The sequence below is a fragment of the Bactrocera oleae genome, chromosome 6 (assembly GCF_042242935.1).
Source record: "Bactrocera oleae isolate idBacOlea1 chromosome 6, idBacOlea1, whole genome shotgun sequence".
Classification (NCBI taxonomy): domain Eukaryota; kingdom Metazoa; phylum Arthropoda; class Insecta; order Diptera; family Tephritidae; genus Bactrocera; species Bactrocera oleae.
Window position 1 is genome coordinate 17142901 of NC_091540.1, and position 21467 is coordinate 17164367.

General features: G+C 36.7%; 1 protein-coding gene across 4 annotated transcripts in view; it reads left to right on the forward strand.

Annotated features, from left to right (window-relative positions):
• LOC106616411 (tyrosine-protein phosphatase vhp-1) overlaps window positions 1–13013 on the forward strand; it is an 85233-nt gene extending 72220 nt beyond the window's left edge. The window contains exons 1-6 of one of the 4 annotated variants that reach the window (XM_070111270.1): window positions 9186–9259; window positions 9322–9442; window positions 10019–10135; window positions 10196–10646; window positions 11301–12255; window positions 12313–13006. In XM_070111270.1, the coding sequence (XP_069967371.1) occupies window positions 9422–9442; window positions 10019–10135; window positions 10196–10646; window positions 11301–12255; window positions 12313–12349 (1581 nt within the window). In that variant the 5' untranslated portion in view covers window positions 9186–9259; window positions 9322–9421 and the 3' untranslated portion in view covers window positions 12350–13006. Of the gene's footprint in view, window positions 1–9185; window positions 9260–9321; window positions 9443–9703; window positions 9942–10018; window positions 10136–10195; window positions 10647–11300; window positions 12256–12312 lie in introns of those variants that run through there. The other 3 variants (XM_036360514.2, XM_070111271.1, XM_014233063.3) reach the window with 3 other exon arrangements.
• Window positions 13014–21467: the final 8454 nt, after the last annotated feature.

The following is a 21467-nucleotide window of genomic DNA, read 5'->3' on the forward strand; positions in this document are numbered from 1 at the left end:
CATCATATTATTTACAGCTTTTACTTTTAGCAGAAAGCTTTCACGCTTACTAAAGCTTACGCGGTTAAATGAAAGCTTATTAAAAGCTTAACATTCAAATGGACCAATATGTGCATATCAAAATAACTAAACTCTTTGCAATTTTTACCACACACTACTACAAAAGCTCAACGCATAATTACTTTTGGCTAATCCTTTAACAAACACCATAAACCTGCTGCCAGAACACTTTTGTGCGTGACATTGAAGAGAGGCGTAAATTTCAAAGCTCAGCACTACATACAATTAATATGTGTGTACAAGTATATATGTATGTGTTCATAAGTGCCTCGCTGCAGGTCAACAACAGATTTACGAGATAATTTTGCACACACGCATACAGACAATCAATGCTTGTGTTAGTGACGACGACGGAAGCTGCATGACAAACCTGCCTCCAGGACAATGAAAGGCAAGTCAGTCAAGGCAACAACAACAGCATGTAAGCGTATAAAATGACTTGCAACAACAAAACAGGCAAGAAATCATCAAATAAGGCAGCGAAGCAAATGGGTCACCGTGGCCTTACAAGCGCTCGCTCGCTACAAACTGTGCCTCGGTATAACGCTCTGCCGCTTAGACGAATGTCAAGTTCAAATGTGCCTACTCGGTCCGGTTTTTTTTCATATACAAATATATATATGTAAACAAGCTCAGATGCTTGGCAGCACACATTATAGACGATGTGCAAACGAAGGCAACCATACATATATAGGAAGGGTCTTACCAAAGTTCGCTTACTTAAAATAGAATATCATATTCTGTTTATTAGCATCTTTGTTTCATAGGAGCTTCTCAGTTTTTTTTTCATAAATTAGCAAACGAAAGCCGAGTTAACCAAAGTTCATCAGTCAGAGGTTGTAAATTTGAAGCACTAACTGAAGTTAAGTCCAGCTACACTTGCAATCTTCAATACAGAAAAAACTTCCCCCTTCTATCTTATTAAGCGGTGTTACCAGTCAGAGCTTTTGGCATCATTTGAAGATCGAGTTGCAGCTGAATCACTCGAAATAGTATCGAAGCTCCTCACAAAAGTTGGCTACCATGAGTCCAGATTGAAAATTTGAAGTTCGCTGTCGACGCTTCGAAATTGTTGTCGATGCTAAATTCTGTTATATATTCCGACTACTAAATCATCCGATCATATCCCGACGTGTGAGCTCTTTTCCAGGTGTGAAAGTTGGTCGGAGTTAGTTACGCACCTGCTGCCGAGCCCTCATATGCGGTTAGGTTAGATTGAAATGAAGGAGTTCTCGGAAATAAAACATCCAAGCAGACCGCTTAAAACCGGAATAAAGATCTTTCTATACCCTTTTATTCAATTCAAATGCATTTCAGAAGGGTATTATAGCTTCGGTCAGCCGAAGTTAATGTTTTTTCTTGTTTAATATATAATAATTTGTATGCAGTAACTGGTTATACAAGTACAAGTATGTAATAATCAGTTCTGTGCTTGTTTTCGCTTTTAAACAATGGAGTGGTGAGTAAAGAAAATCGTATTGTGGTGATTGCTTTACTAACCAAATTGGACTCAACAGATGCAAGCGGCGCCTCCAGTGGTATGCGGTCAACGGCCATGAAAGTATCCTTTTTACGGATCGAAGAATTTTCTCTATTGAAGAAGTTTAAGCAAAACGAGAAAATCTACCTAATCTAATTTAAACTTCCAAAGTCAGAAAAAATTGTTATTTCAAGCTTCTCGAAAATGTAATGGGTTGGTGGACATTCTTCTGTAAAGCCGTTACACCTGTTCACTTCTGTGAAAAAAGAAGTTAAAGCTGGGGCAAAAGTGTACTCCCAGCATGTTTTAGAAGACGTGGTAAAGCATTTAAGCAATACTCTCTTCGATAGAAAGCATTGGATCTTCAAGCAAGCTTCTGCTCCAATACACAAGGCAAAAACCAGCCAGCAGTGGCTTGAAAGCAATATTCCTGGTTTAACAGATGCAGATGATTGGCTGATGTGAAGAACATGGCCTGTCCAATACCCCACAGCAATTTTAAATAAGTAAAATTTTGTACATCATCCATTTAATATATATAATATATTATTAAAAAAAACAGAACTTATGGCTGGACTACATAGTTTGTGTGGGGAATGAACCCTGTTTTTATTTTAGACCTAATTTGTTTACTGTTTCACATTCGCAAGACTTAGATCAACATTTGGAGTTTACTGCTTTAGTCACGAAAGATAACGAGCAGAAAATCAAAGCAATCGCCTTGTTATGGTTGTGATAAACTCAAATGTCGATAAATGAAAAAACAACCCATATACAGAATTTTTTTTATTTTTAAATATCAAAGTTCTCGGTTTCATGTCAGCTTTAATACCCAAGCTAACCCCTAGGTGACTTACTATTATGATCAACAATATTATTGTAAATAAACAATAAATTTGTCAATAGGTTTACCATAATTATCTTCGAGTTACCCAATTTTTTGTAAACAACCACAAATGAATTTTACGATTTTTACAATGGTTGACTTTGATGAACAAATATACTTTTGCGGACACATGTTGCGAAAGGCTTTGATGATCAAACTATGGCACAAAAAGCATTTATTATTTATAAGCGGTATAACAAGTTCAAAGTGGGCCGAGAACGTGCTAAGGACGAACCACGCTCTGGAAAACTATCAACCTCTAAAAATTGGTGCTTAAAAATCATCGATTGACAATTACCATGTAATACTGCATTGGTTCATCACTACTTTTTTTTGCTAAAAACTCTACTCATTTCGTTCCGCAACCACTGTATTCACCAAATTTGGCTCCGTGCGACTTCGGGCTATTCAGCAAATAAACGACACGATTCAATAGATATAAACCGAATAGAAGAAGGTCTTGAAGGCTACATCGGAAAAAGACTATTCCGACTGTTTCGACGACTGAAAAAGCGTTGGCAAAAGTGCGTTTTATTGGACGGTGATTACTTTGAAGTGGATGAAATTGATTTGGAAGAATAAATAAAGAATTTACATTTTCTAACCTTACTTTTTCATCATAGCATTAGTATATAAGATATTTCTTACTCCTTCACCGCTGCATGTTGCCGGACTGATCCTCTGCATTCATTTGTTATTTGTGCCTTGATTTTAAATGTATGGAACTACAAATTTCGACTTACTAGAATTATTAAGAATTTTATCAGAACCACTTTCCTAAAAAAACACCCTCGAAGGTTTAATGTGAGACGAATTTTCGTTGGTACCCTCGTCATTTAACATTTCCTAGCAGCTAAGACAGTTAGTTGTCTCCGTGGTCGCTCATAAGGGTAGTGTCAACCGTACAATGCAGTGGTCGTCCCCTATTTTGGCACACATGTTGACCTCTAAATTAGCCGCACAAACATCCACACAAGTGTAAACGAGCCAAAATCCCTTCACTGTGTAGAGGCGTTGCAGCAGCTTGTGTCAGCGCTTGCAACTATGCCACTAAGAAAGCAAGGTTATGTTGGCTCTAAGCGAAACTGTCAACAAACTGTTGAGTCAGCTCAGCCGGCACACATGAATACTTGGGCTTATTATACGTTTATCTATAATGTGCATAATGTAAGCGGAAGTGGGCGCCGTAATGTAGGCTACTGTTTGGCCTTTTGTTTATGTGCATCGCAGAGCAAGCAATCCTGCTTACCAGGCACTTGGTAATAATGGAACTAAACCTAAAGACAATAAATATATGCATATGAAAAGTAAATAAATACACCACAAAAAAATTAATGTGAGCGCATATGAGCTCCTGCCTGGCTTACTCTACCTTTCAGCGGCATTGTCTGTGGCCTTTGCACTTCCATAAGTATAATATGCCGAAAAAGAACCGGCGGCTTGCCAAGTTCTGTTAGACTTGCAATTTTATTGTACGACTTTCACTTGTTATTCCTTTCTTTTTTGTTGCAAAACTGTGCTGGCACAGCCAGACATTGCCCGCTCGCGTACAATTCTCGTTGATTTCATAGCGCTGGTACCGGCCATACCAGGCCCCTTGTACATATTTCATTTAACTGTTGCCAAATTATTTTGTGATTGCATATTTTCGGGCGATTGCGCCATAACAAGTTGTAGTGCTGCATTTTCAAGGTGAGGCAGGCGGGCAAGCGCAACGGCTCAACACTACATTGTGGCACAATGACGTCATCGTAACGAAGAACATGGCAGTTAAGCGACGAGCGAGCGCACACAACACGAGCAATTTCAATAAATTCAAGTGACATTCTAGTGGCAATCACATAAAGTGTGCATAATTTTGGCGCTGCCGGGTATACTCGTATGTGGTTTGACATAAAATACATTGTTTTTTTTATTTTCCAAAAACAAAGAAAAAAGAAATTTACAAAACTCAAACAACAGTGCAAATTGTACTTTGCTTTACACTCGCCTCACGTGTGACCTGAGTGTCTCTTCGACCATTTAGCCTTTGATTTCCGCGCCCTTGGCGCCAATATGTAGGCTTTTAAATTTATGTGTCCGTCACTCGTTAGGAAAAATTTGAAAATAGGGAATTAATAAATATATGTGACACTTTGAGGCTACAAATTTAGACACAACTTGGCTTTTTTATGACGAAAATTTAAAATACAAAGGTACATACTAAAAATTTGCATACTTTATGGCGCACAACTTTTATTACGGTATTAGAATAGCATTAGCATATATTTGCATGGGCATGGTTCTTCATGGAGTTCCTTGTCGCCGAACAACGGAATGGGTAAGATAGCCTTAAAGGGCGAGATTTTTCAAAGCTTGCATTTCGACAACAAGCTTTTAGAACCAGCAGATGTAATTTCCAAGAGCGAAAAGTGAAAAATGCTTAAAACTGTGTGGCACGCGGATACTACTTTTAGAGCAGCTGTGCGATACACTTTTTCTAGGGCTTTATGTCGGTTACTTTTCCTCAATGAGTCTGTCAATAACTCTGCCCCAAAAAGCAAGACATTCAATGTGCTCGATATTAGGAGCTTCCGCGTCTCCTGTGTCGGTCCTCCGATTTTAGACCCCTTTCCTGCCACAATTGAGCTCTGATCATCACCTGGTTTAACTTCCTGCGCGCATCTTCAGCGTCCCTCGTAATGACTATCGCGACGATGTCATCTACGTAGCCAACTAGTAGCGTCGGGTAAATTGAGACTATAATATAATAATATGTCGTCGTAACTGACGATCCAGAGTTCTGAGCTGAAGATTGATCCCTGCACAGCTTCTGACGCTTTAAATGTCGTGGTCCCTCAGAAGTTTTATACAGCAAGATACTGTCTTTCAAATTGCTTCTTACCCTTAGGCTGATATATGGTGGTATTTTAAATACCTTCTCCTTATACCTCAACCTTATTTTAAATTGAGTGCTGTTGAAGGTATTCATCTAAGTTTGTTACATACTCGGTGCGAATCTTTCACACTCCTCATGATATTCTCAATTGTCCCCATTTTGATCTTCTAGGTCCGAAACCGTATTGTTTGGGTAATAAGCCACCTACCCCAGTAGTTGCTTCTTCTGTCCATGGGTGCAGCTGTGTCAAGCATGCAGAGAGGCCGGTATGATGATGGGCTGTCTGGGCGATACACCTAATCCAGCGATGCTCGAGCTGCTTTAACCCTTCTGAAAACCCCTCCTGTCCTCACTTCCTCATTCGACAATTCCCACAACAGCCGGTTGCTATTTCGGCGATCTAACCCTGTTTGGATCGGTGAGTTTTAGATTAAGTTTGTCGTCATTGGAGCAACGCCTAGCAGCAGGGTTGCTCCGTATTCTCCTGACCCGTGCTGGCATCGAGTCCAACCCGGGCCCCGAGGAATTTTACTGCTGCGTTTGCGCTAAAAGGCTCCATCCAAACTACACCTTGGTTAGGTGCAATACATGCAATGGTTGGATCCATCTTAAGACCTGTTCAGGCCTTAAGACACACAGGGAGTGGACCACAAGTTACGTGGCCCCATGCTGTCAACGCAATAATGCGACATCTGCCTCAACGGCTGTGCAACCTGTCTCCAGTCGAGTGGCCAAGATAGGACCTAAGGAGCTCACACAGACAGCATGACTCCCAGAGTAAGATCGAGGAGATAGTTGCATTCATGAGCCGGGAGCGCGTAACGATAGCTGCGGTCCAAGAAACCAAGCTAAACAGCCGCTCAGATCTTCTGAGTTGTGCAGGTTTCAACGTCTTACGTAAGGATCGCGAGCGAGATAATGGTGGAGGCCTAGCCTTCATATTGCACAACACCGTGCAATATCGTCTTATCGATGTTGACATCGACCGTAGGGACACTACCCTAGAATGTCAGGGTATAGCTGTCCGGTCAGGCGATGTCGAGCTCGAAATATTTAACATATACATCCCCCCAGTTACATGTTGCCCAACAGGATATCACCCGAACATAGATGCGCTACTTCGTGGTGAAAACCGTTTGGTGCTAGGCGACTTTAACGCGCATCACGATCTTTGGCATTCCTGCCTGTCAAACGATCGTAGGGGGATGGAGCTGGCGGAACAGATAGACGATTCGACATTCTGCACAATGAATGACGAAGCCCCCACCAGAATTATGGGCACCTGTAATAGCTCACCAGATATTACCATCGCTAGCGGTGGTCTGATAAATAGTATAACTTGGCGACCTATGCTAACTCTCGCATCAGACCATCTGCCCATAATTATCTCGATGGAGAAACCTCCTGACTTTATTTCTGTGGACAACCGCACTTATGTTAACTTTAACAAAGCTAACTGGGTCGGCTTCACAGAATTTACTGAGAGCACCTTCAACGCATTATCCATTCCTACGGACGTCATCGTTGGCGAGCGTCAATTCCGCAAGGTGATCGCTGCTGCTACTGCTCGCTTCATACCGGCTGGAAGAATCGCGGAACTCCGCCCTAATTTCCCAGCCGAAGCAGCTGTATTAGCAAACGAGCGCGACACCTTACGCCATGCCGATCCCTGTGATCCCCGAATAAGGGATCTCAATTTGGAGATTCGGCAAATGGTAAATCATCATAAGCGGACAAACTGGATAGAGCACCTGAAGTCCTGCAACCTCTCCAACGGTGTGAGTAAGCTTTGGACTACTGTCAAGGTCCTGTCAAATCCGAGAAGACATGATGATCGGGTTGAAATTCAATTCGATGGTCATGCCTCCTCGGACCCGAAGAAGTGCGCGAGCTATTTCAGCCGACAATTTACACTGCACCCTTCGACTGACAAGGTCAAACGACGTGTTACCCGACGGCTGCGCAAAATGCCAAAAGACTACGCACCACTTACTTTCACCGATGGGGAGGTTCAGAGTGTCATCAAAAAGGCGAAATCGTCTAAATCCATTGGCCCTGACGGAATAAGCATGCTGATGCTAAAATACCTAGGTCCAACGGGAGTAAATTATCTCACCAAGGTCCTCAACCTGTCGATATCCACTCTTCAAATACCCGATGTGTGGAAAGTCGGAAGAGTGGTCGCATTACTGAAACCTGGGAAACCCGCCAACAAAGGGGAGTCTTATCGCCCGATAACTCTCCTTTCCGCAGTAGTGAAGACACTTGAGGCCTTGTTACTCCCGTCATTCACTCACCACCTGAGCCTAGCAGATCTTTAGCATGGCTTCCGTAAAGTGCATAGTACCACCACAGCACTTGGCGTCATAAATGCCCAGATAGTTCATGGCCTGAACCAGAAGCCACCCTGCGAGAGGACGATCCTCGTAGCGTTGGACTTGTCAAAAGCTTTTGACACAGTCAATCACACAACGCTACTTGAGGACCTAGAACAATCAACGCTCCCTCCAGGGCTGAAGCGGTGGACTATGAACTACCTGAGCGGTCGACACTCATCCGTACTGTTTCGAGGTCAAAACTCCAAACTTAGGAAAATTAAACAGGGGGTTCCGCAGGGCGGTGTCCTCTCCCCACTACTGTTTAATTTTTATATTTCGAAACTCCCCCAGCCACCAGCGGGAATTTCAGTGACCTCGTACGCTGATGACTGTACGATATTGACGTCGGGAAATGGAATCGATGGCATGTGTTCAAAAGTAAACAGCTACCTCTCCGATATTTCTCGCTTCTTCTCTGCAAGGAACCTAACACTCTCTTCCACTAAATCCACAGCAACTATCTTCACAAATTGGACGAAGGAGTACAGACTGGACCCGAACATTTCAGTCGATGGCACAAAAATTCCGACAATAAATAATCCTAAAATTTTAGGCGTCACTTTGGACAGTCTGTGCTCTTTTACTCCTCACACGACCGCGATAACTGCCAAAGTACAGAGCCGCAACAAAATCCTCCAGTCGCTTGCCGGCAGCTCTTGGGGAAAAGACAAAGAAACGTTGTTGGCAACATACAAGGTAATCGGCCGACCGGTCCTAAATTACGCAGCCCCAATATGGTCGCCTGGATGCAGTGACACGCAGAAGAAGAAGCTTCAGACCTGTCAGAACACTGCACTCCGGACTATCACGGGATGCCTCTGGATGTTTCCAATCGAACACCTACATAGTGAGGCCCGTATGCTTCCGGTTAAGGAACACAACGAACTCCTCTCCAAGCAGTTTCTACTGGGGTGTTTTCGTAGAAACCACCCCTGTAGTCGCCTGACTTTAGCGGAGCCGCCTCCTAGGAACATCAAGAGGTCTTTCGTTGATTGGGGTAATAGGAGTCAAACCACCACCCATAGCAGACATAGAGCTCGAGTTGCCTTGCGAAACCAGAGTGACCCTCGCGCAACTTCGTTCCGGATACTGTAGCAGGTTAAACTCCTACTTATCCAGAATAGACCCCGACATACTAAACGCATGACACTAACCACCTCCTTGCATGCCCAACAAACCCCACTCATCTAACACCCTTCTCCCTATGGTCCGACCCCGTCGAAACAGCTCGTTTCCTGGGCCTCCCGTTCGACGACTTCGACGACAACGAATCTGGAATTTATCACCCAAACGGGGACTAGGTAACCGTTACAACAACAACAAAATTCCTAACCAGTGAATGTTATTTTCAAGTTTGGAAATAAAAAGAAGTCGCGCAGGGCCCAATCTGGAGAATGTGGTGAATAATTGTAGCCTAATTTTTGGTTGACTACTTATCTGGTATGCATATTCAAACATAAAATTTAATGTTATGAATTGAAATATACTATTCCCAAAATATTATATATCCTTTCACAACACTTTTTGCTGTTTTTATTATTAATTATTCAAATTTTACTTCTAATTGATCAAAATTTGTAAGCCGAAAAAAATTTCAAAACAATAAATTTATTTTTCCTCAAATTGATCTTTCTTGCAGCTTGGCGTACTTTCTACACTGAGCAATAAATTTTGGACACAATAAAATCTATTGTAATTGCAACGCGATTGATTGGTGGACAATAATTAAATGAGGCAACATGGGAAATGGTATGAACAAGGTGAGTTTGTGCTGTGAATAAAACTTTTAATTGCTTCAATTGTGCAAATGATTCGACTGACTGGCTGATTTGTTGCAATTTGTTTGTTGTTGTACTAAAAACAAGCTTGCAACTTAGCTGACAAGTGCACACGGATATTGCAAGTTTGTTTTGTTCTGCAATTACTTTTTTCTTGTGGACTTAGCGCCATCTATCAAATGCATACCAAAACTGCAAAGAACGTACGTTCTTACTAACTCAACACAGAACGTTTGTGCAACTTTGTTTCACTAAAACATCTTAACTAAGCTCAACACAGGGCATATGTAAACAAAACTCAGCTGTTCTTCTGCAAGCCAACTGCAGTTGTTAAGGCAACAAGCAACAACAAATAGTAAATAGCAAGTGCAAAACTTCTAGTAAACAATTCAGAAAGTGTTCAGAAATAAAGTGTATTTAAAATGTTAATTTCGATTACTTGACGCAGCCTTAAGACAACATGGATTGGCATATGAATTTGGCAAGCAAATATACTCGCTGCAAAAAAAACTAGCTGCTATAAATTACCACTACACCAATTGACTTTTTTGTTTTCAGGTGTTGCCCGGACTCTATGTTGGCAATTATCGCGACTCGAAGGATCAGCAGCAGTTGGACAAACATCAAATTACACACATAATAGCCATACACGATAGTCCAAGGCGTTTGCTGCCGGTGAGTTAATCAAAAACTGTTAATTTTACACATTCAGTAATTAATCGTCTCCTACTTCAGGACAAACATTATTTGTGCGTGATGGCCGCTGACACACCGGATCAGAATCTGTCGCAGTATTTTTCAGTTTGCAATGATTTCATACATGCAGCGCGTCTCCGTGAAGGCAATGTGCTGATACATTGCCTGGCCGGCATGTCACGCTCTGTTACTGTGGCGGTGGCGTACATAATGACCGCCACCAATTTGAGCTGGAAGGAAGCGTTAAAGGTCGTGCGCACTGGACGCGCCGTTGCCAATCCGAATATCGGTTTCCAGACACAGCTGCAAGAATTCGAAATGTATCGGTTAATGGAGGAACGCAGACGTTTGCGTGAGCGTTTTCCCTCAACAGCGCTGGAACAATTGGATCGTTCGAAGTGTTCAGCAGCGTTGGACAACTATCAGGAGCTCTTGCAGAATCGTGATATTTGTGAGGGAAATTGTACACGTGGTGAAAAATGTCCAACAGGTGCGATGATGGTATTACCATTGAGTGGGGAAATTAGTGATTTAAATGAGGGACAAGAAGCTGCAAGTGGCAGCGAAGTAACTGCAAATATAAATGTAGCCTATATGATATTATTTGCGGCGGAGAAGTGGGAAATGCTAGCTGTAGATAACAGTGGTTTGAAAAAAGGCGGCAACGAAGATGATGATGAAGATGAGGTCAAACAATCAGAAAACTTGCAACTGAAAGAGGCGTCCGTAAAGGAGCCTGAAGAAACTGTTAGCAAAGAGAGCGATGATGATGATTCGAATGAGATATGCTTTGAAGATAACCAACTGGGCCAACAGTTAATGGAAAATGTTTTGTATTTTCACCCAATAGAGGAGAATAAAATACCGATTGTTCCACCGACATTCGTTGAAGAGACGTTACCCGATACCACTAATTTAGGCGCAATTGAAAACGCACAAAATAACAGTGCTATTGATATATAAATTAAAAATTGAAAAAATGTGAAAAATCAAAATTTTTAAATTAAATAAATTATACTCTAACCAGCTTTGTAGAACGCGATGGTACGAAGTCAACAAACCCATTTTTCTGAATTTTAAGCATGCTTATTCTTCTTTTATAAGTTGTTTCTATACTCTTTCCCTTTACCTTTCTCTAATGCAGGTGTCTGCAATATGGATCCTTCGAAAGGTCTCTTCCGTCGTCGTCCCTCTACCGCGTCGACGCGTTCACGACTTCGCGGTCAACCATCCACTTCGAGTGCTTCAGCATTGCCTTCGATTTCCGCAGCTGGCCTCACAAACGTAATTGCCACCAATGTGGCGCAATCATGTCCGACTTCACCAAGTCATTCGTCGACCACACGTCGTTCGCTAGGCCCACAAAAAATACCCGAAGATGAGGAGGCGCTAAACCCACCCACACAAACGACAACTACAACAACAATAGCGCAAATAAACAACACAACCACGACGACCACCAACAACAGTAACACGACCACCACGTCAAACACGAATACTACTACCACACCCACCACCGCCGCGTTGTCGCCGCTCATAGCGACAGCAAGCAGTTCAAAAGAGGCGGCTGAATACGCGGCCGCCATCAACGATGCGAAACGTGAACGTGAGGCATTACATAAGTCGCCTCCTGCTGCACGCATGCGCAATCCGCGTGTAAACAGCGCTGGCAGTCGTCTGACTAGCGGCTCAGCAAAGGCGCGTGCCGCCGCATCTGCTACAGTGGCAGCCCAGCAGCAGCAGGATGAAATGGTTAAGTGCTCCACAGCTAAAAATGGTGGAGTTGGCGTGAGTGGTAGCAATGGACAAACGCAACTGCAACGCAGCGCCAGCACTGTGAGCGGTCTATCGGTGCGGCCGTACAGCAGTCCGGCGGGTTTACATGCGTACACAGGCAAAGTGCCTGGTTCGGTGCCATCGTCCGTCCATGGCTCGCGCGTAGATCTGCGCGACCCGGATAAGGGTTCGGCAATTTATTTGGGTTGCTCGGCGCCACGCAATTCGACACTCTCGCTGTCTTCGCGCACCTCTTCGGGCAGTTCGGCGCCACCGTCGCCGGTGCGTACCCCGCCAGTGAGTCCGAGGCACGGCATGAGAAGGTATAATAATAATACTAAATCCGGTGCACCTTTTATTGTTATTTCACTCTCTTTTAGGGCTGCTACTGTGGTAAAAAAGCAACAGCAAAGGTGAAACAACTGCAAAGCCTGATAATGGCCCGTCGCAATGATCATAGCTGAAGCAATCAAAATGCTCTACCTTTCGATAGCAGAAATGAAACGATCAAAAGCGAGTTCTCAAGAGCTACTTTTGTTAATTTGTTGCGTACTAATTGCGGCTTTAAAACCGCAAAACAAGCTAACTCTCTTTGTATAGGTTCCAATAAATTTGGTAAACAGTTTAAGATCATTGTTTCTAAATTGTCAAATTGTCAAATATTCAAAACACACGAAATTGACAATTGCTAGGGTAACCAAGAGAATTTCCCCGCGCTTAGCTTACATATAGCATAGAATTTTCAAAAACTCAAAGCAATTACTTACATAGTACTATTGACATAAGAATTTAGTAAAATTAGTTTTTTTTACAATACTAAACTACAAATTAAATTATTGTTGCTTAGATGTACATACGTATATGCTACACACAGTCGTATGGTATATATTAAAATAAAAGCTTGCAAAACTGTGAAATTTATAAAAACAAAAAAAGTATGGTATAATGCATTTCATTTAGTGTACCGGTAAAGAAAAATTAAAATATGCTTAAATACAAACCGATTAAAGACGAAATTTAAATATTTTATGTGATAAAAAAATTCAAGCTTAGAAAAAAAATTAAAGAGGGCAAATAAAAACTAAAAATAATGTAAAAAAAATTATATAAAATAAAGAAAAAACCATAAAATTAAAAAAAAAAAAAAATTAAGTATATGTAATTTAATTGGAAAAATTAATAAACTTGAGAAATAAATCATATAAAAAATGTATTTATAATAATATTAATTTTAATGTGAAATTTGATCAAATAACTATTTTTATATTACTATATAAAAAAATGGATTAGGTAACACAATCAATCAAATGAAATATAAAAGTGAAATACAAAATATACTATATTACAACAACAACACAATATAATTAAATAAACTTTATAAAAACTCGATTTTATCAAAATAAACTGTAGTTAAACTGTAATTGAATATAAAATAATATAAAATAAAATTGTCAAATAAAATGTTTAAAAAAATTAAATTTACTAAGAAGTTACCAAATTATGTGATAAATAATATACAAAATAAGAATTATACTCCGACATTAATTCAAGTGGTACAAAAAACAAATAAAGTTACGAAGAAAAAATAAAATGCGAAATAACTAAAATAAATGAACAAGAATATAAAATAATTAAGAAATTACAACATATTATCCTAAAGTAAAAGACAAAACGTAAAGTAATAACAAATAAAATAGTTGAAAAAAATGAAAATTAATAAAATGAAATTAAATATATTAAATTAGCTTAAATAAAAATTTGATTTAAAAATTCGTAACCCTGAAGAAAAACTTTGATACTCAACAAAGAAAAACAGTACAATTTAAGTTCATGTTTTGAATACAACAATTGTTTCAACATATTTTTATTCTTTATTTAATTATTCATTACTTTTTTTGAATTTTCATTTTTTTATTTCAAAAATGAACTAAAGAATAATTGAAATTAACTAAATAAAAATTTAATATCGAAAAAATAAACAAAATTATTGAAATATTTTCCAATGTATAATATAAAAAAATAAAAATGTATTGAATTTATATATACTATTTCGTTAGTTGGTTGTTGGAATACATAAAAATATGATACAAAAAATTAAACAACAAAACACATCATTTAAATTAAGTTGCATAAAATGTATTAAACACCAAACAAAAATAAAAATTTATATACATAAATTAATGTACCAAACTAATAAAATAAAAAAATATATTATACAAGCCAAAACCAAACAAAATATAATTAAATAGAAAAAAAAAAACTGTTCGAAATATTTACAAAACCAAAGAGCGCAATTAAGACAAATACACTGTAAAAAATGTATATTTTAGTGAAAACTCTAACAATAGTTGTTCATTACCACCTTTCTTAGTGACCTGTAACTCACCGTCTGTACCTACGAAGGTAATACATTTAAACCGCTATAGTAAATTACCGTCACTTTAAAGAAAACAATATTTTTTTATTTTACAAAATATTTTTTATTTCCCGAAAATACTCTTCGAAACGTAAAAAAAAATTAACAAAATTTTTTTTATTATTTTAAAGCAGAGTAAAATAAAGTAAAAAGTTTAAAAATTATAACTCATAATATATTTATATATAATACTCTAAAAGGGGTTGGATAATATTGAGCAAAAAGGCAACAATATTATTGCTTTCGTGTGCATTCCAAGGTGGCTACCTTCAATCTTTAAAATATGACTGCCTTATACCCGAAACCGCTACCGTCACTACAAAATTTTAAAATAATTTCAAAGGGTCCAACAATTACTCGAAAATACATACATATGAATTTCCACGAACTTTGCATAACACTAAATTAATTTGAAGTAAATGTGTTACAAGTATGTACATTAAAAGAGCATAAGTCTAATTACGTGTTTCTTAAGTTTATAAAAATAAAACTAAATAAAAGCATAAAAAAACTATAGTGCTCGAAACGAAGTGCATTACAGACGCGAAATAAATATTTTACAGTTATATATATGTATGTATTACGTTATGAACATTTCGCGCAACATTTGTTGTAATAACGAAAGACCATTAAATGTGCTGGGTTTAGTATATATTATGTAAGAACAGCAAAAAAGATCCATATAAGTAAATATATATAAAGGTTCAAGCAATCATATACTGTCATTTTCCATTTGTATGTATGTTTACACAAACCGTTAAATGTTGTTAGCTTAGTTGTTAAAAATTGTTAAAAAGTTTTTATACCTAAAAGTATATAAACATAATTGTAGCACAAAGTTGCTAAAAAAAATGTGTACACACAGATTTATAAAATGTATTATATACTTGTATGTGTGCATTAAAATCGCCTATGTATTTGTTAAAGTTAATTGAAAGCAATGCATTAATTGAAAAAAAAAAATTGGCAATCAAAGTATTTGAGCACAAGAAAGGGCAAAACCTGCCTTACAAACTAACCGACTAGTACGACTTAACCTAAAAATTTCGATAAAATGTTGTTGTTGTAATTTCGAGAAATGTTGCCATGTTGACTGTGATTGGCCGGATAAAAATCAGGGTCCGTTCCGGTCACTTAGACCCGACCGTGGGGAAGTGTTCTAATATATGTCGTTCTCATGACAGCTGAACGGAGCCGCGATTTTCTTCTGACTACAGTGTGATCACAACTTTCTCCAAAACTAATGGGGAGTATTTTATAACTTTAAAACAACAATAACATTAACAAATATCTGATCAATAAATGTGAACTCCGGCTATTCAGCCATAATTTCAAAACCCTCAAAAAGCGTGATTTGTTACGTTAGAAAATTCACTGCAACAAAAAAAAAAATTTCCCGAGAAAAATAATACATCCTATTTCGTATTCGATTCTAAATATTTTTCCTTGTAAAAAGAAGAGTGAATTTAGAAAAAAATTTTAAATATTTCATCTTGAATTTTCTAAAAGGTTTCAAAAATGAATTTTCAATATTTAAGTCCCTATAAACTTTTTAAATATTGTAAATAAAATTTTTTGATTTATTAATCTCTTAACTGCTTCAATCAAGATGAGATAATGACATTTCGAATGAATTTAAGTGGTGCAATTTTAGTCCAGTGAGAATTGAATGTATTACTTTTAACTACAATCGAGATTAAGTACCTCAATTGAACGCAATCAAAGTCAGCCCATCATTGCTTTATCTTATGCCTGTTCCTGTCAACAAAATGGTAGAAAACAGCACTTATCGCTAACAGTTCGGTCTAGATTTACTTAAGCGACAATTTTAGCTTGTATTTGTAAGGAAATGTTGTAAAGCAAAAAGTATCAAGTCTACAGTGTCACGCGTTAAAATAGACTTGCTGGGATGAAACATGTTTAAAGAAGATATTTCAAAATTCCAATAATGTATACCAAAAGTGCATACGGCGAGCGTTATTTACCACACTATATACTATAAGTGCATTTTAGATAGTAGACATATGTTGTTTTTAGAGATTTTGAGCTGTAAGAGCATCCTAGAGGTACATATATATATGAAATTGAATTTTTATTTACCTGGTTTAAGAGTGGTGAAATACTTTAGTACAGTTATTTTAAGAAAAAAAGGTGATGGAGTTTATCTTGGAGTCCCTTTTTACGAAGTAAGTTGCTTTGGTACTTCTAACTCAATATCTGTTCGCGCTCAACTGTTTTGACAGCATAATTCACCATTAAGTGTATTTCACCTTTCCACTGATATTATAACTTATTTTATATTTTTTTGGTCTACATTGGTATCATTAATATAGATACAGATCTGTTTCATGTTGTTTTAATAAATTAGTTATATTAAATATATATAATATTTGCCATTAATATTCCTTGGCGTCACTCTTAAAATATATCAAATACTAAAATAGATTTACTTTGGTTAAAATACATTTGAGTTATAGAATTTTCTGCACAAAAGACACCGTTAGGCTTTCGTGTCAACTTAAAATTAACTGTTAGTATTCTAAAAAAATCGCTAACTATTTCTAATTTAACGCACATCACTGTATATTCAAAAAAGTTGCAGACCACTTCGTTGAAAAACATTTTTTTAATCGTAAAGGATATAAAAGTTGAGCAATTTTGCTATTAATGTTTCTATTATAACGCACACCAGTGTATCATATAAATAAGTAAATTTCAGCACTACTTCGTTGATAAACATTTTTTGCGAAATTAACATACTTGTACAATATATGGTACTAAAAAAAATTATATAAAACGGAATTGTGAAAATTCGTAAGATCACCACGATTGCATTAAAAACGTTAGTATGTATGTAAGACCAATTAAATATCAAAATTTAAGCTTTTTGTAAGAAATTGTTCTCTCTAAACATGGGAAATTTAAAAAATAAACGTATGTTTTTGTATAAATATGCATATGCATGTACTATATAGCATGTGCTCAGTAATTTATTTGCGTACATATATGCATAAATCATATGTAAAAATGTTTTAGCCAGATGGAAGAGAATGCAATTATTTATAAATATATGCAGCGTAGTTTTTTATATTGAGAGCCACAATAAAGCGAAAAAAAATTAAAAATTAGCACATTTTTACCAAAGTGGAAAATTTGTATGTACATAACCACATACATAAATATACCCTATGTAAATAAGTAGAAAGGATTAACTGAAGCAAAGAGAAAAATTTTGCATTTGGTTTCAAGTAAAAAGTATAAAGCGGTAAAAAATTAAATTATAATAAAATTGTTAATTAAAAGGGACTGTTGCTAATTTTGCGTGACTATTAAATATACAAAATATAATCATATATTTGATTAAAATGTATTAAATATATAAATTGTGAAGAAAGAAACTTTACTCAAACGTTAATGTGTGCTGGCAACACAATCACTTTTTTTAATTACATTAATCTTTTATTTAAGCATATTTTTTTAAAGTTTATGCTTTCCATTTACAACAACTTTTTCACGATCTCTTGCCCCTAAATATTGACAGATCATAGGTTAAAAACCCAATACTTTTAAGATAAAATATTCATTTGAATACATGCAGACCTTACTGACCTAACGGTACTTTAACTGTTTTATCCAAAATATTGGAGCGAGAAAGATTCGAATACATTTTGTATTTGCAATTATGTTTTGTTCGTAGGAAAGTTAGTTACTCCAGCAGATAATTTCAAAATATTTGAGGATTTATACTGATTTCAGCGTGATCCTCAATCTCGAGCTCCCAACATTCCCATAATTCTCCTATTTCCAAACATGGTTTTTAGCGAAGAAGTAAGTTTGTTCTAAAGTAAAAGTAATAAAGAATTTTGATGATGAGGCAACGGGTTTTTTTCAAACAATCCTGCTTTTTTAGGACCTCAATGTAAGGTATTTGCCATTTGAAATGCCTTTGCAATCGACTCCTCTCAGTTATCAACGCCTCACAAGTATTGAACGCATGTTTCGACAATTTGCATGCTCCAATATAATATTTCAGAGACAAAGTTGTTGATTTAACATTTAAAAGTAGTAGTAGAGATAGAGAGAAAAAATAGGCTATAATGAATAGGACTTACAAATAGCTATACACTTGAATTTAGATGGAGCTTTCGTCGAGCCTGTTAAACTAAAAACCGCTCAAGTACAATTTTCGATAACATAAGTATTCATGTTCCCAAACACATAAACTTTCTGGTGATGAAAATGTTAATGGGCTAGTTGAATCGAGGTCTCTTTTTAAAGTCTTCAAAGTGACAATATAAAGTTATAGATTCTGAAATTTAAGCACAGCTTATGATAGAAATATAGTTCCTATTTGTAAGATTACATAGACCTATGTTACTTAACGAAGGCATAGGAGAAAATTTACTACTGAGTATATTTGACAACATAAGAGCAGTCATTACATAATATATTTACATTGGCACTGGAGTCAAATCTTAAGGAACCAGAAAATACCACTAAAAAAATCTGGGAGCATTTTAATCTATGTTGACCTTGAGACTTTAGAAAAGCTTCTTCAGTCTTCCCTGTTGCTTTTGGTATGGTAAAGAACATACGAATCAGATTACCCAGAAAACAGTAAACCTTATCTGCGACTATACTTATGTATATGGAACATACTGTATTAATATCATAATTAAAAGGTGTACGAGTAGGTTCTGTTCAAAGGTTGAACAATATAGAAACCTCGTAAAATTCAAAGTTAAAATCATCCCTTCAAAGCTTTCAGGTTCAAATATTCTCCAATTAATTTCAATTTCATAGATTTAATTTCTCAAAAAGTTGAAACAATCTTACTTTAGGTCTAAGAGTCTGAAAAAAATGTATTCTTACCTACTTACTTGACCGCGAGCCTGAGCAGTCTGAATTCCTCGCATACTTTGATTTCATTCCAAAAAAATTGGATTACCAGTTCGCCGAGCTTGGCTAGGGAAAAGATGCCTAGACTGATATCTAGCATCGAGCTATTTTATGATTCAACTCGTTTGGGTGCCTAGCCACAACGGTATCGCAGGAAACTGTAAGGCTGATGAGCTTTCTAGGACAGGTATTTCAGTCTCAGTAACTGCTAAATGGGAGGAGGTAGGTGCTCCGTTGCCTTCTTGTAGTTTACTACTGAACTGCTGGGCCTCAGACCAGCTCGGGAAGCAGTGGTCAACTACTATCAGCCATCTAACCTAACTTTACCTAACCTGCTTAGTTACCGTTAGATTTTGTTAACTTTATCATTATAAAAGTTTCGCTAAGGATATAAATCAAAATTTGTTCGAAGCGATCAATTTCGTTTTTGGTTTTTCCATTTTATTTTAATATTAAATAATTTATTGCCTTTATGGTAAATGTGAAAATGTTGAAGTTTATGCTCGTTATAAAAAAGCGAATCACTTTTTCCGCTATAAACCTAACTGTATAATCAAACTAATGCACCTTAAAGCTTTAAAACTATAATTAATACTTAATAATTAAAAATTTAATTAACTAACTGTATATTAGAAAAAATTCTTTGTATACAAATCAAGCAATAAAATCGTGTGAGAAAGTAAAATTGAATAAAATATATATATAGACATATCGCTGACAAAGATATGATGACCTGAGCAACAAAAAGTTACATAAAAACAAATTTAAAATTAAATAACTGTTAAAGAAACCGCTAACATAGTTAAAGAGATTTAAATCGCATATATGAAACTGTTAACTAATGAAATAAAAAGAAATTAAAAACATGTTATATAATATTTGTATGTAAAAAAGCTAAGCCATGCAATGTAAAGAAAGCTTACGCTTAGCCTGCAAATGAAATTACAACTGTACATTTCGAAACATCCTACACCATAGTATGTACACATTCACACATATATACACGTGTGTTTTCGAAAACCCATTAATGACGGGAGTAACTATTGTTTGCAAATCAACTTGGAAAATTTGAAACTGAAATATAAATTTAAAGAAAATATTAACATTTGAATTGTTTTACTTTAGGCGCTAGTGATAAAGTTGAGTTTCTAAAAATGTAATTAATTTAAATCTAATTTTATTGAAATTATAATTTTTTTATTTCTTTGAATTCAAAAGCAAGAAAGCGGGATTCTGTAAGAAACTTTTATTTCAGAAATATTCGCGAAGGTTTAGCATTCCAAATCGATTGTTTGATAGTTAAAGAAAAAAATTATTCTCCCTGTTTATGAAAACCCATCTAGATTAAGTCGAGTGCGAACGGGATATAAATCTAGAACTATTGCAATTGCTTAGAGACGCCAAGTGTTGGAAATGGAAATTCCGATGTTCATCACGAGTACCCTTTCCTATCCGAATCAGCTATATCAAGACTTCTATTTAACCAGGACGTCATACACTTTTATTAATTTTTGGCGCTTTAAAAATGTCTACATTGTGTACCCACTCTATCACACAACAACAAGGAACACTTATTAAACGTAAGTACATTTCCAGAATATCCAGCTTGCTTTAAAGTTTGTAATACCCAGAAGGAAACATCGGAGACTCTATAAAATATATAAATATATAAAACTGCAGCAGTTAAGTATATCAAAGTGTAACGTCCATTTATAACAGAGTGGCTGCAAGTTCGTATAGTTTTAATAGAAAACAAATTTTTTAGCAAAACGATATTCAGTACCACATTTGTAGTACAATTTATCTTTTGCTTCAAAATAGACCTCAGTCTCGATTATTAACTCTTCATTGTTGGTAATTTTTTTTCAGCGAGCATATTGCTACGACCTGAGGACTGGGAAAAGTCGTTCGGTCGAATTCGTTACATTGCTTTACAGAATATTACGTTGGCTTACACAACAAACAGCTATCAGAACCAAGTTATCCGTAAACTGGTGTAGAACACGACTGCCTTATGTCACCGCTGCTATTTCTTATTCTTTTGGAAGATGTACTGAACAAAGTGTTAAAGGGCAAGCACGTGTGCCCTAGAACTTTCTAGAACATCAGTAAAAAATCAGACTTGCAGAGGAATCTAAAAAATAGGGCGTGTGTCATCATATGATCCCCTAAATCGATCTTAGTCAACACAAAACTTCGTATATCAGCGTGAAAACAGTA